At 38.6% G+C, this 17,887-nt stretch overlaps 1 protein-coding gene and 1 non-coding gene across 3 annotated transcripts in view; both read right to left on the bottom strand.

The window, feature by feature from the left end:
• Positions 1-6,186: 6,186 nt before the first annotated feature.
• Positions 6,187-17,887, bottom strand: part of LOC124595107 (transport and Golgi organization protein 6 homolog) — a 100,148-nt gene continuing 88,447 nt past the window's right edge. For both annotated transcript variants that reach the window (XM_047133704.1, XM_047133705.1), the window contains exons 12-15: positions 6,984-7,191; positions 6,721-6,872; positions 6,483-6,596; positions 6,187-6,380 (exon numbers count right to left, since the gene is read on the bottom strand). In XM_047133704.1, the coding sequence (XP_046989660.1) occupies positions 6,192-6,380; positions 6,483-6,596; positions 6,721-6,872; positions 6,984-7,191 (663 nt within the window). In that variant the 3' untranslated portion in view covers positions 6,187-6,191. The remainder of the gene's footprint in view (positions 6,381-6,482; positions 6,597-6,720; positions 6,873-6,983; positions 7,192-17,887) is intronic.
• On the bottom strand, positions 11,854-11,928 carry Trnas-cga. Its single transcript has one exon. It is a non-coding gene; the product is annotated as a tRNA-Ser (tRNA).

Raw genomic sequence — 17,887 nt, 5'->3', positions numbered from 1 at the left:
TGTAACAGCTGCTGTGGAGGAGTGCCATATAAATAACCCCATTTGTAACCAACTTATGGAGTAAGTTCCATCCACGCAGTTGACTATTACTCCCACCTGTTCTATCCATGAAAAGGGAACATTTAATACATTATTTGTTTGGCTCTTTGGCACCCTTGTCAGTGTCTGGTCCTACTGCATATATGAGGGATGGCTAATATAGTTTCTTTAACACAACACCCAATCAAACTGGAGATCAACTATGAAAAAACTTAATCACTGGCACCTGAAGTTGAAAATTTGCAGCATCACAAAAAAATGAGATCATTCACCAATTTCATGGTGTAAATGAATTATCCACCTAAATCCACATGATATTTTCTGATATTTTCTTGTATTCTCAAACTTTTTGTAATAATTCTCAAGGAATACATGATACTGAATACTTACAGTAAAGAGGACACATCAAGAATGAGATTTTCACTCTGCAATGGAGTGTGCGCCGATATGAAACTTCCTGGCAGATTAAAACTGTGTGCCAGACCGAGACTCGAACTCGGGACCGAGTTTGAGTCTCGGTTCGGCACACTGTTTTAATCTGCCAGGAAGTTTCAGGACACATCAAGTTGCAGACAGGCACAATTAAAAAGACACTCACACAAAGCTTTCGGCCAATGCCTTAGTCAGTAAAATTAACGCACACACGCGCGCGCGCACACACGCACACACACACACACACACACACACAACTCCAGAATCTCAGGCCAGAATGCAACATCAGGTGGGAGTAAGCAGCAATCTGGAGGGGTGGGGAAGAGGAAGCAGAAGGGATAGCTGTGTACCGGTGGGGAGGGAGGTGAACACTGTCTGGTGGAGTGTGCAGGGATTAGACTGCACACAGGCAACAACTGAACCACAGCCTTTGCCAGGGCTTTGATGTCTTTTCCTACATTGTTGATATTCCTCCTCGAAGTTTCCAATGTTTGAGACTGAATACTAAAATTTCATGGATAAGCTATAACTACTTTCAAGTTTCACGCTGTAAATACCTAGCATTAGCCACCATTACAGAAATGCAGGATAAGTTACACAGCAGCATCTCATTAATTTAGTAAAATAAGCACATATTTGGAAGTGAAGGCTGCACTAGCTATCAGTTAAGACCTCGCTGAAGTTCTAGTACACTTTGTGTTTCCTTTTTCCTTCTTTCACTGAGCTAAAAATTGTCAGAACAAAATACTAAGAAAACCTCTATGTCATTAGGAGTGTATCAAGGGTCATAAATGTTTGCCTTGGGAATAAAAAGATACTTTAAAAAGAAAAGGCATTGAAATGATTCAAAATAGGTATTTCTGACAAGAAGTTGGGTTTTGTTCTCCATCTGGAACCGATCAGCACAGGAACTTGTCTGATTGTCCACTTTTAGTTCATTTATACACCAACTTTATGTCACCTTTGATTGTGTCATAAAAGGAATATGGAATCCCTGCAAATTACAAATAAAATTTTAAAAAATCCGATTCGCCACTTCTACAAAGTATCATAAAACCTAGACCGAAGTACTGAAAATCCCAGTTGGAAACATGACAAGTAACAACGTTCTATGAAAGCAGTTCTCTGTAATTACAGCAAGTAAATGATGGTTATTGTTTGATGAACATCAGTGTTGTTGTAATTCTTCATGCTTTCCCAGCCATCTGTTGACTTCTAGGATATTCGAGAACCCTGCCAGATATTCGCGTTGTTCTTGCACGATATTTCAACAGTGTGCCTCACTGTCTTCTTCAGGTGCTACCCGAGACTGGTCCTTGGGTCATCAAGTCCAGTATTTATGCCTGGAAGGAGCTGGGCGTTCCGTCTGTCTTCGGTCCACACCGAGTCGAGTGTTCCTCTGTGGTCCGTGCCCGCCAGACTCCGCTTCAATGGACCCCTCCAATCGTAGATGTTCCGGCTGCTGTCCACGCCCATTTTGGCTGACCGCAACGGTTGTGGATGTCATCTGAGGTGTGTCAGACTCGATCTGAGGTGTTGGGTACTCTGTCTCATGACTGTTACTATGATTTCCACTTCCATGATTTCCACTTCCGTTTCGTGTTGGGCGCTCCAGAATCGGTCTGCGCTGTGTCGTGTGTTCCGTCTGCAGTCCGCACCCGGCCTTGCCGCCTTCTGAAGTCAAGTTCATGATCTGCAGTGTGTCAAATCTGGTCTCTAATGTCCGACACCTTGTCTCATGGCTGTTCTCTTGGTCTCCATTTCTATTTCTTGTAGAAATGCCAGTGTGGGATGACATACATTGGCCAGACCACCAGAACTGTGGACATCAGGTGTAAAGAACACCAAAGACACACCAGACTTAGACAGGCAACTAAATCGGCCACAGCAGAGCATTGTCTGGAACTTTGTCACTCAATGGATTACAATGACACCAAGATTGTGACACAGACCTCAAGATTTTGGAACAGTGTCATTAAAGAAGCCATTGAGATTAAGGTCACAGATAATCTAATCAACCATGACTTGGGATACCAAAACAGCACTGCCTGGAATGCAGCACTTGAGCTTGTGACAACTCAATGCAGGACACTCCAGGATTCTACAAGAAATAGAAGCGGAGACCAAGAGAACAGCCGTGAGACAAGGTATCTGACATTAGAGACCAGATTTGACACACCCCAGATCATCAACTCCACTTCAGAAGATGGCCAGGCCGGGCGCGGACGGCGGTCGGAGCACCGGCGACCAGAGAGGGCCAATGTAGCTGCGTCTGGCGGTCTTGGACCGCAGACGGAACACACGACACAGCGCGGACCGATTATGAGGCGTCCAGCACGAAACAGAAGTGGAAATCATAGTAACAGTCATGAGACAGAGTACCCAACACCTCAGATCGGGTCTGACACATCTCAGATGATGTCCACAACCGTCGGGGTCAGCCAAAATGGGCGTGGACAGCAGTCGGAACATCTGCGACTGGAGGGGTCCATTGAAGCCAAGTCTGGCGGGCGCGGTCCACAGACGAAACACTCTACTCGGCATGAACCAAAGCCGGAACGGAACGCCCAGCTCCTTCCAGGCATAAATACTCGACTCGATCGACCCAAGGACCAGTCTCAGGTAACACCTGAAGAAAACAGCGAGGCACAGCACGCTGTTTAAATATCATGCGAGAACGACACATACTGAATTAGTTTCCCATAGCACTCCTCTCTGTTAATGTAAACCATTACTCTTTCTTCAAATTTATGATACTTTCCTAATGATGGAAAAGCGATAATGAATTAAACTAGTGGAGGAAAACAGTAGATAGTCATTTAATCAAAGCAACAGTACACAACAGTAACTAAATCACCTGATCAATAACACTGTCTAAATTTACAAGTCAACATATTTAGTTACCTACTTCAGTTAATATCCAGCAGCACAGGAAATTCAGCAGTTTCTGAGGTAGCTGATGATATATGAAATATGTACAGTAGCATTTTATCTGTCAATTAGCTGAAAATTCTCCATTCGCTAATTTAAAGAAGTTCCTTTAGGGACTGTTTTTAACTTCTCTCCCAATTAAACTGAAGTTAAATTATAATGCTGTTTTAGTTTTCACCTGCAGATGTAGTTGCAGCTTTATATCATTCCCCAATCGTGGTAGTTTTATTTTCCAAAATTTCTTCACAAGAGTTAGCTGCTAGAGTAATAATGGTTGTTGTATGATGAACTGACAGTGAGAAAACAAATGTGTGTTGAGTTTGACAGTGCATTACACCACTCTGATGGACTACTTGTACCACAAAAGTAATTATCTCTCAGAACTGTCAAACAGTTCAGACTAAGCTTAGAAAAGGATCAAATTTTTGATATGAGTTATGTGCGAATGCTGTACAGCCCTTAAGTGAACTAGGAAACTTCAGGAATGTGTGGAACAGAATTATTTGCAGTTTCACAGAATTGTTCCTCATTACACACAAAGGCATCAAGACAACCTTTTGAGAGATTCTGCATAAAGCTAAGGTGCCACAGTACATTCAGTACTGGATTAAAATATAGTTTACAGTTACGATAAATTCTGAAAATAAAGAAGTGACATTCTACTTGCTGCAATTAACTCCTGAAGAATGCCATATATTGAAGGTCACATGATTTGTTGCCATTATTACCACTGCCATTGCAAGATGTACTAAAAATTGGTTGCAGTTATTTATAACAGAACTATTCACTCATGCATGGTCCCTGAATGCAGAACATCAAAAAGCAAAGGAATTGGAAAAGGCAAGCTTCATCCCCAGTGATGGACATTATTTCTGCACCATTTACAACAATAATGATTAAGTTTTAACAGTTATGTTTTACTTTTAGAAGCAAAGAATGTTAGCTCCACTTATTTATAATAAATTACTGGGTGCACAATGTAGCCTTACATACATTATGACTGAAAAACTGACAGAGAAAGGGAAAAAAATGAGTTTTGACAGGGAATATTTTAAAATTTTTTATGAATTTTTAAGTCCAATATAAGTTTGCTTCAAGATGTCAAAGTGTTCCTTCCAAATTTCACAGGTTGATCCTCCCCCACTCCCCCATTACAGAAATTATTTTTTCTGGAAATTCCCAATATTAAAGTTTCTAAAAGACCTGCACTACTTGAACCAACAAAACAAAATTGGATGAAATACGAATAAAATACAAAACAGGACGTATAGTTCATTACTACTGGAAACTGCTTTCCCCTGCAGCAATGGACTAGTTTGCAACAGATCACTCACTGTATTTCTTTATTCCTGTACATAGAAGGCACCCAAGCAACTTTTCTGCTTGTGTGTGTGACACCAGAACTATGGGAACTGTAATTTATGGTGAGAAGGAACTGATCCACACATTTGTAACATTTTATCAGTTCATTAATAGAAAAGAATTCCAACTGGGGCACAGAGTCAAAGCAGCTGTGATAATTTATACTGTCTTCAACCCACAATTATATTAACTGTGGCTACCATTTAACACAATGCTTCTGATGTGTGATAATACGAAAATAAATATTCTTCCATGTAAACTACTACAAGGATTGTGACATCCCAAAGGTATCATTACACATTTAAACATTTATTTAATAATTACATTCACATATCCACACATTCATCATTAATTACAGAGGAAACACACTGCCATATAAGAAACAGAAAAATTTACTACCATCCAAAAACAGAATGAAAAAACCTAAAGCTAACACTTTCTATACACAAACAACAACAACAATAACAACAACAAAACAATGCAAAACTGTGTCTACTTGGCAGTCTTTAAATAATGGAAGCAACATTCACTTCCACAACTGAATTTTCTCTGTCATTCACATGGTTTCAACATTTTCAAATCTTCCACAGACGATTGCTATTACCTACACAGGTAAGATAAAATAAACACACTTCCATAAATAAGGAACATCTTAGTTTCCACTAAAAACAGTTCAAAACAATCATACCATTTAAAAGAAATGTAGCTATCTCAAAATTACATGCTTAAATGAATAAATCAATCAGTTAATGCTTTTTAAGCTATCAAAACTGATGTAATGATCACAATCATCCTCTTGAAACACTATATAACAGCTGAAGTAACCAAACTGTGCAATGAAATAAATAATCAGCTGTACATTATGATACTACAGCACAGAGTTTGGCAAAAGTTCTAACTGGAGTGTTGAAAATTTTTTGTCAATTAACGATCACCCCTTCAGTCATTACATAAACAGTTACTATCTGGGGCAGTCTCACTGTAAAGCAACATATCCAAAAATATAAAAAGAATCATAATGTGACAAAAACAACACTGATATTTTTTGTGCATTTTTTCGACTGCATGTTGACCCCTATAACACAACTAACCTACAGGCAAACAGCAACAAAAAGTTAAGCTTTGTTCTGCAACAATTAAAGACTCTCTTAAATCTACACAATTTACATCAGAATTGCATGCAAAAGAGAGGCTGTTGTTAAGTATATATCACAATCTTCCACAGACATTTAAGTATCTCATGTGTAGCTCACTTGTTTGTTTATTTTTGGTTTACACAAAGTACCACAATATATGTCTGTCTGAATAAATGCATTTCATCACTGTGTAATCAATTGTAGGAAACTGAAATAGAAATTAACAATAGTACATTAAATCTTCCACAATACAAAGTTTGTAAAAACTTGCAATCTTCCACTTTTGTCCATTTATATTTCAGGACGATCCAGTATGCAAATTTTCTTCTCTAATTTTCTCGGTCTAGTAATAAACTCCAAAGTTGACTTCCCCAAAGCTTCACAAGCCAGCTGAACTTGCAGTTTTACAACCTCATCATTTTCCGTTAAGTAGACATGTTTCAGCGTTCTATACAGTTCTAATATAATATCTTTCAAAACCTAAAACCAATATCAAGACATTCAGTTATGAATTACATCACAATGTAATATTAAATGAGGTAGCTATCAACAGATGTGTGACAAATGAGAAATTATACATACTGAAACTGTGTCATCACCGAGACCTTCCAAGAGAAGTGTGAGAACAAGGATAGCTGCTCTCCGCACTTCCACCACAGGATCTGTTTTCACAATACTCTGGACACAGACCATTATCTGGACGCAAAGAAAAGAAAAATTACACAGAGCAATTTACACAATTTTTTCCCAGGAACCAATAAGATATTTACAAACAGAACAATCAATTATTAAATTGCAAAAGAAACCTATTCTTACTAACCTCATTAAGAATTGGGCCAACCCTGAACTTCATAACCTTACACAGAGTTCCTAAATTGGACAGGCTAGATGCTCTTATTAGTTCATCTGGATCCTTTGTCGCACCCATGAAAGCATTGAGAAGTAGGTCTTTATGAACTGGTATCATGTCACCTGCACATCAATTAAGAGTCATTTTGAGCTGTCTAAAGCCTATGAATCATATAGGTAAATTCCTAGAATTTCAATACCTGTAAAAGGATTTTCATTATAACTTAAGGTTACCTAGAGCCTTTGTCACTCTGACGAGGACCTCGCCAACTTTCATCCGAAGTTCTGGGGATTTCTCCAATTGTTTGGAACGCTTAGTTCTCATTCCCACATACTCTTCAATCAAAATTGTCATAACATTCTCAGGATTCATTCCTACTAATGCAGCTAGACCATTGACAGCTGCTAAATATATGTATGAATCTTCATGGTTAAGGTTTTCCTAAAATAATAATAATAATAATAATAATAATAATGGTTCAACAACATCAGAAAAATATGACCATCTACATGCTAAACACAAATTTAAAAAGTATGTTTAGTGTTTAACAATTACATGGTAGCATGTAATAGAAACTTACTGAGAAAAAGCTCTGTGGTATTTTGCTACAAGCAAGCTTTAAGAAAGGGATCGATAAATTTTGTTAGCAACCATCTTATTGCCTATTGCTTTTCCATTAAGAGAAATTCAGTTTCCAGTCAATTGTAAAATTTTGTAAATAATATAATTTTAATTAACAGAGATTATTGAAGATATACCCTATTCAGAGGACAGAAAATGTACTCTAATGACCGGGATTATGATTAAGAAATGCCATTTGAACATATGGTTAGAATATGAGGGCTTGACAAGAAACCTAAGTTTTAACGACTACAAAGGCTTGCTAAGCAGGCCATATATTATTGTGGGACTTTGAACACAAAATGAATTTCTTTCAATATGACAAGTGTGAATGTAAACAAGCTTAATCTTTAAGAATTTGATGCTGAAGGGACTGAAAATTCTAACTGTGTGTACGTGTACTGTGTGTGTTTTGCTTCTCTAACTTTTCTGTTATCTGCCATATTCAGACTATGATACCAATAGAAACAATAAAGAAACTGAAGTTCAGGAAATTTAGTGTATTAATTTTAAACTGAATTCTTAATAAACTGTGTGATGCAAAGATTTATGGTGGTAATAAGATCAATGGACACCGATTAGTGAGAGTTGAAGTGACATTTCATATACCAAGATGAGTTGGCATTCGGGAGTGGTAGAATTCCTGTCAACTGATTTACTGAAATGAAATGGAGTAAGACTGATAAAATCAACAAAGATGAAATGAAAATTTATGCAGGACTAGGACTTAAAACCAGGAGGAACAGACTTATCTAGGAATAATAACTATTCTCTAGACAGATGAGGAATCCTTTCATCACAAGGAGCCCCACATAGTTGGAGAGCAAAGTAACTGAAAATTTTACAAGAGGTAACTCATAATAAATGTTTAAGATCATTCAGCATAGCACTAACTCTTAAATGCTCATGTAAGGTCAATGTGACCAAAGTATTTCCCCTCCTGCTGCTGCTGCTATCTGACACAATGAGGTACAAAGGAAGCTTATCTAACCTAAATCATTTTCTTGCTGACCTTTTTCATGTACTATAATTTCGACAGTGCTATTATGGTGCAACACATAACTTATGGTAAAGTGTCGTCTACATTGCTGAAAAAATGATGACTGCTACAATGGAAGTCTTTGTTATTAGCTAATTTGTTTGCAATTTTAAACTGTTAGGAAGTTGTAGTGTTCGTGCATTTACACCGGTCCTGATACACCATGTACCTCCAAGGCAAGATGATGACAGAAGTTTTGTTATGCATTCCAGCACTTGCTGGATGGGCATTTGTTCTGTGCTATGCCTTCTGGCTCAGAGAAGTAGTACACACCATCGAGAAAATGGGCATGCCATGACAATCATGCTTAAGTCACACGCATGGGGAGGGGAGGGGTGCAATAATTCTATTGTTGAGATTGCACAGGACAGTCATTGGCGAATATTCCACAGAAGTTATGTGAGATTGGTGTATGCTCACAAATTGTAAATGAACTGAAATGAAATGATCGTATGGCATTTATTGGCCGGGATATCCCCTTCGGGATTCGACCGCCGTATTGAAAGTCTTTTTAGCTGATGCCACTTCAGTGACTTACATGTCAATGATGATGGACACACAACACCCAGTCCCACGCCGGAAATCAAACACAGGCCCCCTTGCGTGGTAGGTGGTAATGCTGCCGCTGCACTACGGAGGCGGGCAGTAACTATTACCTTATTTATGATACTGCAACGGAAGGTGCAATTTAAATATACTGAATAGAAGATGTTTCTATTACTTTGGCAGAAAGAGAAGAGAATTAGAGCTTCCATATTCCAGCACACAAGCGGTTACAATGGAGAGGTAATGCACACCAAGAACAAAGACATGGTTTGTCTGAACAGTATTTTCACGAAGCAGCAGTTTAGAGCTTAAGAGAACCAGTACTTCCAATCTGAATGTGCACACTATTTTAGACTTCATTCTGGCAACGCAGTGCATGATTCAGAATATTTCTGAGTTGGAAATTCAATTAAATTTGAAAAAGAGGAATATATTAAAAGAATATCAAGAAAAAATAACTGATTTTGAAGGAAGATTGCATTGGCAGCCAGTGCTTTTTTTAATACTGCTGCTACTTGACTTTAATGGTTTTTATTTTACTGTTATACAATCTAGATTTCAGCCTTTGGCCATTTTCAAGTACAAAAACTTATTTATATGTTACAAAGACATAGTGCCATGACTAAATTTATCATCCTTTATAAGATAAAACTTCAAAATGCTACCCGCAAAAACAGAAGGAAGGATTTTCAGAAGATTTCTTGTAGTAGTAGTAGTAGTAGAAATTAACGCTCAATCTACTCGACCCAAGATGCTATAATAATAGTCAGGCTTGTTATAAGATGTATACTCAGTGACACCTAGCAAGATCCAAATACTTCCAACGATCCTACACAGAGGACTGTCATTAGATTAAAGTATTGGTTCATAGGTTATGTTATCATGTGAAAAAAATAAATATGGTATTGAGAGTGGATGAGTGTGAATGATTTGTTACTATTTATCGAAGGTCTTGATACAATGAACAAACAAGGAGACTACAAACAAAGTCAAAATCATCAATCAGATAGCAATAAGGGATCAGTATCTGCCAAGATTTCAAAGAGAAAGTGAAAGTAAATACTGGAAAGCAAGGAAGCAAAATAAAAGCTGGATAGCTAATGAAGTGAGTAATCAGACAGGCATTTCATACTAATAGTATAAATAATTCTTGTCCTACTGTGCCAACTGACTGGTCATTTTCAGACCAGTCAACAGTTAAAAAACAACAGACGTTCTGGGGCAGTGGCCAGGCTTCAGGATGTAACCACGGATCAGTAGGCTGTCATATAGAGGTGGTAGTAGCCCTTACAGAACTAACTCTTCAAGTTAATAGAAGAAGAGTAAACAAAATCTGCAAAAAAAAAAACTGTAGTGGATGATATTTTTGGAAAGAAAGTCGTTACTACCTTAGTTTCTGTGAGTGAAACGTCATTAATCTCATGAGAATTACTATCAGTAAACAGAAAAAAAGCATCCTTGCCCCATACTGCCAGTAGCAAGAGTGTTTGTTGTCAGAATTATCGATCAGAAGGGAAAGCATCTTAAGGAAGAAACTGGTCAGCCTATAATAAGGGGCGTTCAAAAAGAAACGAGCCGGAGGCATAATTACAGAAACCAATACCTGTATGTTAGAAGTATTGACCTTGGCTGTTGAGACACTTGTCCCACAGTGACACAAGGTGGTGAATGGCTGTTCCATAAAATTCCCGGGGCTCCAATGTTAACCAGTTCCGCACGTACAGCTGGACGTTGTCGTCCACACGAGTGCAGAAGAGGTTATGCTGACGTTCTTCTTTGACCAAGATGGCCCTCTTCTGATTCACTTCCTGCAGCACAGGACAACAGTGACTGCCCAGCATTACTTGAAAACCTTGACCACCCTTTGCCATACAATCAAATCAAAATGACCACGCAATTTCACCCTTGGAGTCATTCTGCTCCACGACAATGCAAAGCCTCATACAGCCAACGCAGTCATAGCACTCCTGCAGAAAGTCAAATGGAAGGTTCTCGGCCACCCTCCATACGGTCCGGACCTCTCTCCCTGTGATTATTCCATTTTTGGTCCCCTTAAAAAGGCTCCGAGAGGCAAACGAGTCACCTCTGACGACGACGTCCAGCTGTATGTGTGGAACTGGTTAACATCGCAGCCCCAGGAATTTTATAAGACAGCCATTCACCATCTTGTGTCACAGTGGGACAAGTGGCTCAACAGCCAGGGTCAATACTTCTAACATATAGGTACTCGTTTCTGTAATTATGCCTCCGGCTCATTTCTTTTTGAATGCTCCTTATACAATTAACACATTTCCTTTTATCAAATGTTGCTTGTGGTACCTAGGTTAAATCTAGAGGACTTGTTAGGCATGGATAGGTTAATTGATAATACAGTATTATTGGATGTCAAGCATGGAAGGGCTGTATGGAAAAGAGAGAATAAGGTATTAAGTGCCTTGTACTAACTTTCTTGTGGTAGAAAAAACTGAAAAGGCAAAAGAAGAATTATTAAATAACTTGAAGGAGGGACATTCATGAAATTGACTGACAATGCGAATTTTCTAATTTATTTTTTATTTATTAGCAGAACTCATGAACAGTAAGTTCCCAAAGTTTTAATGATGAAATTGGATCTGTAGTGCCTGAAGAATAATTACATGTGTGATGCAACCATCCTGTCATGCCCACTTTTTGAAGCAACACTGCAATACTAGCTCAGTGAGCAACGATTCTGTGGATTACTTTCAAGCAAACTTGCACAAGATTCATCTAGAAGGTTGTGTGATATGTACTCTTTGGTTTTATAGATAGCCTGCGAATCTGTTCCGTATCTTAGAAACAATAACAAACCAGAATGAGATTTTCACTCTGCAGTGGGGTGTGCACTGATATGAAACTTCCTGACAGATTAAAACTGTGTGCCAGACCGAGACTCGAACTCGGGACCTTTGCCTTTCGCGGGCAAGTGCTCTACCAACTGAGCTATCCAAGCACGACTCACGCCCCGTCCTCACAGCTTTACTTCTGTCAGTATCTCGTCTCCTACTTTCCAAACTTTACAGAAGCTCTCCTGCGAACCTTGCAGAACTAGCACTCCTGAAAGAAAGGATATTGCGGAGACATGGCTTAGCCACAGGCTGGGGGATGTTTCCAGAATGAGATTTTCACTCTGCAGCAGAGTGTGCGCTGATATGAAACTTCCTGGCAGATTAAAAATGTGTGCCGGACCGAGGCTCGAGAGCTTCTGTAAAGTTTGGAAGGTAGGAAACGAGATACTGGCAGAAGTAAAGCTGAGGACGGGGCGTGAGTCGTGCTTGGGTAGCTCAGTTGGTAGAGCACTTGCCCGCGAAAGGCAAAGGTCCCGAGTTCAAGTCTCTGTCCGGCACACAGTTTTAATCTGCCAGGAAATAACAAACCAGCTGCTGCTGGACACACCAGACTTACAAAGATGTTGACAGATACTTTGCAGTGTATTATGGCAGACTATCAGACAGAACCTATCCCGTGTAAGTGACATGAAAAGTGCAGTATGGGCTACATATTTCCACAAGGTGTCAACTGATGAACATCCCATTCATCATATGTGCCACATTAGCTGGTGTAAATATCTACAGGCTCAGAGGGATAACAACCTCTACATTCACAAAGAGGAGCATATAAATTGTATCCTGAATGTTGTCAAGCCATTTACAGGTTTCTGTCAGATTCTGAACTTCTAAAAAGTGTGTTCATGGCAAACCCAGACTCCAAATGAGTCTCTACATTCACTCGTGTGAAAATGATGCCCTAAAACCAAATTTTCATCTGATACAGTTGTCAGAATTGCAGCTTATGTTGCAGTTCTTGTCTTTAGTGGTGAGAGTGTAGAGAGAATGAACGCATTGCGGACAATGGGCTTTAACATGGGAATTCACTCAAGACATTGAGAAAAATAGATTTACATTGCCTCTCTGCAACTGGAAAATCACAGTTGAAGACCTAGTAAAGGACAAGAAGGCAGAAAACAAGAAACCAGACGAGAAGTCTTGAAGGGAAAGAGGATCCTGAGTACAAATTTGGGGCCTTTTGAAGAAGTGACATTGGAAAAAATATTAGGTTGAACTTTAAATTGCATTTCCTGAAAAATATGTTTTTTAAAATTTATGTACTTTTTTCTCAGAATCTATGAGGGTTAGGATTATAAAATTTTGTGCAATTATTTCTATAAACCCAATAACTGTTGCCTCAAGAGTAAATTTTGAAGTTCTGAGTGTAAGCTGAGATAGGGGGTAAAATACTGGGAATTTTGCATGAATTTTATATTATACTTATATAATTATCATTAAAAATTATTAAAATTCTCCTATTCAATATCTTCAGAAAACCCCATGAGAGAAGCTAGCTATATGTAAAGAGGTTAAACAGAGAAAATTTTGTAGAAATCCCTATTTATTAGTTTCTGAGAGAAAGGTACATAATTTATTTTTTGGAAAAAAAGGAAGAACAATTCCACCAAAGGTTACATATATATAATCCAAGGAACTTAACAGTAAATGTGTTAATTTCAAGTAAAGCATTGTACAAAATTTGATTGCCGTATCTTCAAAATTGTGGATTTGGTCCATCTTTTAAATCGTGTGCATTTTTCATGAATGTTTCCCCTTAAACCAAAAGTGAGACACTAACTTGTATTGCTTCAAGAACAAAAATTTCTATTAGACGATATTCTAGTAAAATATAAAGACGTGTTTTCAGATAAACCTGGGATAATGGGTGTTCATTAAGTTTGGGATGCACGAACACTTTATAAACACACAGAAACTAAACAGGATAGACCTGTCATTATGTAATATTTATTATCTAGGTTTGAGGAAACCAAATCTTTTAGTTAAATTGATTTAATGGCAAGTCCAATTACATGAAAATCAAAATAATACATGGCCTTCTTATTCAAATGAAAATCTTACCATTTTAAAGAATCAGCATTTGGTTTGAACACTGCAGTGGCAACGCTTTATATAAATCACGAGGCAGGAAATAATAATGATTGTAAGTGATACACTGTTAGTCTCTAAGACTTGGGAAGACCACAGCAAATTACTGACTTCTGTCTAAGGCAATTAGAGAAAAAAAAATTTCAAAGTTAGACTTTGGGCCATGAGAATTAAAGTTTTTGGATCATATTGTAAGAAAAACGGGCATACAACCTGATAAAGGAAAGGATACAAGCTATAAAAAACTGTCCTCAACCAAAAAATTTAAAACAATTGCAAGTGTTTTACATTTAGCTGGCTGAGTGGTACATTTTCCTTATATTGTTGGTACTAGTTAATTAAATTTATCAGAACAAAAAGCTCCTTGGATCTGAGATGATGCTACAGATGAAACATTTAATAATATTAAGCGAGCTCTTATGGAAGGTAAGATTTTACATCGCCCTAAAACAAATCAAGTTTTTACATTGGCCACAGAAGTGTTGGCATAAGGCTGGGGCTGTGAGCTGTTCCAAGGAAATCTGATTCCAGAAAAAGGTTGCCATTGTACAATAGCATTCATTAGTCAAAGTCTTAATAAACACCAGCTGAATTATTCAGCTACTGAGAAAGAATTGTTACCTATCATTTGGAGTCTACAAAAATTCTGGATGCTATATGGGACTCCAAAACAATAGTGTATACAGATCTTAAAGTAGTAAAGGAGTTTTGCTATTTGGGGAGCAAAGTAACTGATAATGGTCGAAGTAGAGAGGATATAAAATGTAGACTGGCAATAGCAAAGAAAGCATTTCTAAAGAAGAAAAATTTGTTAACATCGAGTATAGATTTAAATGTCAGGAAGTCGTTTCTGAAAGTATTTGTATGGAGTGTAGCCATGTATGGAAGTGAAACATGGATGATAAATAGTTTGGACAAGAAGAGAATAGAAGCCTTCGAAATGTGGTGCTACAGAAGAATGCTGAAGATTAGATGGGTAGATCACATAACTAATGAGGAAGTATTGAATAGGATTGGGAAGAAGAGGAGTTTGTGGCACAACTTGACAAGAAGAAGGGATCGGTTGGTAGGACATGTTCTGAGGCATCAAGGGATCACCAATTTAGTATTGGAGGGGAGTGTGGAGGGTAAAAATAATAGAGGGAGACCAAGAGATGAATACACTAAGCAGATTCAGAAGGATGTAAGCTGCAGTACATATTGGGAGATGATGAAGCTTGCACAGGATAGAGTAGCATGAAGAGCTGCATCAAACCAGTCTCAGGACTGAAGACCACAACAACAACAACAACAACAACAACAACCACCACCACCACCACCACCACCACCACCACCAACAGATCTTCAAGCTTTGTTTTCCCTAATGGAACGCAGACTGTTACATAGCAGACTGACAATATGGGTTTTATTTTTACAATAATAATTTAAGTCACTCACTATATGTAATGCCCAACACACTTTTTTAGACACAATTATGTGCAGACAAAACAACAACAACAACAACAACAACAACAGAACTGGTGTACCTGGTATCAAACTTTGAGTAAGTTTTATTAAAATAAGTTATTGTATTATCTATTTAAGATCATTAAAACAAAAAATAAGAGATGGCTTATGATGTGATGAGTACTTGGGTAGTATTGTAATGTCTTGTAACTAAGGGCCAATAACAGAGCAATAAACATAAGAGGTTGTTGTACAATACTTTATTTTGGAGAATTTATGGATCATGAAAGACTGGAAAATGAGCACACCGACTATAACTGTTGATGGCCTAGTATGGTATGTACACAAAGTATATGGACACTCTGGAATACCTAAGCACATCAGGCACTTACACAAGTTCCCCCATTTTAGAAGTTTAAGCAGAAAAGTAAAAAAAAAAATTATGTACACATGACCTGTATCGAGGGTTAAAGACAATAATAATGCCCTCAATTTCTAAAAGCATCCAATAGTGCCAAAGGCATTACACGATTTAACACCTACACGTAACTTATCAACCTGAACATTATGACCACCTACCTAGTAGCACCTCTGGCACAGATAACAGTGGCGAGGCATTGTGGCGTGTAAGCAATGGTGGCTCGATAGGTCGCTGGAGGAAGGTGGCATCACATCTGCTCCAGCAAGTCACCTAATTCCCATAAATTCGAGGGTTGACGTGATGAATTCTGATGCCACTTTCAATCACATCCCAGATGTGTCTGATTAGGTTCAGATTTGACGAGTTGGGGTGGGGGCGGCGGCAACACATCAATTGGAACTTGCCACTATATTCCTCGAACCACTCCATCACACTCCTGGCTTTGTGAGATGCCACACTATCTTGCTGAAAAATGTCACTGCTGTTGGGAAATATGATCGCCCTGAAGGGATGTAGGCAGTCTGCAACCAGTGTATGATACTCCTCGGCAATCATAGTGCCCTGCGTGAGCTCCACTGGACCCATGGATGCTCATGTGAATGTTTCCCAGAGCACAATGAACCCATCACCGGTTTTTCTCTGCCCCACAGTACAGTTGTCAAGGAAATGTTCCCTGGAAGATGAAAGATTCGCACCCTCCCACTGGCATAATGAAGGTATGGGTATTCATCGGACCATGCAACACACTGCCACTGCATCAACATCCAGTGCGGATGGTCATGTGCCCATCTCAGTCATAGTTGTCCATGTTGTCGTGTTAACATTGGCACATGCATGGGTAGTCAACTGCGGAGGCCCATCGTTAGGTGTCTTCCCTGCACTGTGTCTTCAGACACATTTGTACTCTGATGCTGCACCACAGTTCGCCGCCTGTCCTGTTATATCAGTCTGCCAGCCTATGACGTCCAACAACAGTAATGAGGGGTAGCCGCCCAACCCCATGACATCTGGACATGGTTTCACCTAGGTTTCGCCACATGTTGACGCTTGCCGCAACACTCCTCTAACACTCAACTAGTCTTGCAGTTTCCAAAATGCTTGTGCTGGTCTTCTGAGTCATCACAATCTGCCCTCAGTCAAACTCAGATCTTGCACCTTCCCCATTCTACACCTAGTGACACTACATGCTCTGCGCATGTGTGACTAGCAGCCATCCATCACCAGGTGATGCTGCACTTGCCTGGATGAGTTAATATTTATAGTAGGTCGGTGGTCATAATGTTCTGCCTGATAAATATATCTTTCAACCATTACCAAAAGGTAGAGGTGGAGTGACTTAGATCTTTGTAACAACTGAAAGCTGATGAAAAAATGTAAAATTATATCTTATTAAAATAGCAAATACAGGCACTGTAGTTAACTGTCTATGAGCGTAATTTGCAGATGTGGGAAAACTGAGAAAATTACTTAGAGATAATGGTATGCAATTTATAAGTAAGAATTTTTAGCATTGGAAGGGTAGGGAATATTACCATGTCAAAATACCATTCTCAGTCTAACTCATCTGCAGGGAATCAAACAGACTTCATTCAACGCATTGTTCAAATAGACACACACTTTGGATTCAAATGATTCTGGAGCTTCAAGTTATTTTAAAAGAGTTGCCTCATTTGCCTATGGGTCTTTCATTAGTAAAGGTATTAAATAGAAGTGAACAGCTATTAAAATCATTTGAATGGCCAGAAGATACAATCAAATATAAGGGCAGCACTCAAGGATGTACGGAAAATGAATTACAGAAAACATCTCACAGTAAATGAAGGATCATAACCATATGCTTCAATACCAAATTTTTAGATAGACGATATGGAGTTGGTCAAGGCCTATTATATCACATACGCAGAGGGAAACTAGCAATTTCTCTCGCAAACATGAAGGTCCACAGAAGGTAACAAATATTCTACATTCTAAAGCAGCACCTGTTCCAGATCCTTCAAGGAAACGGAATATAAGAACACTGATGTGATTAAAAAGTTTATAACTTAAAGAAAAGACCTCAAGAGGGTTCACAATCCATGAACTTTGTAGGATGATGGCTACAAGACTCCAGTT

This window comes from Schistocerca americana, chromosome 2, assembly GCF_021461395.2.
Source record: "Schistocerca americana isolate TAMUIC-IGC-003095 chromosome 2, iqSchAmer2.1, whole genome shotgun sequence".
NCBI lineage: Eukaryota > Metazoa > Arthropoda > Insecta > Orthoptera > Acrididae > Schistocerca > Schistocerca americana.
This window is presented reverse-complemented; position numbering and strand designations above follow the sequence as displayed.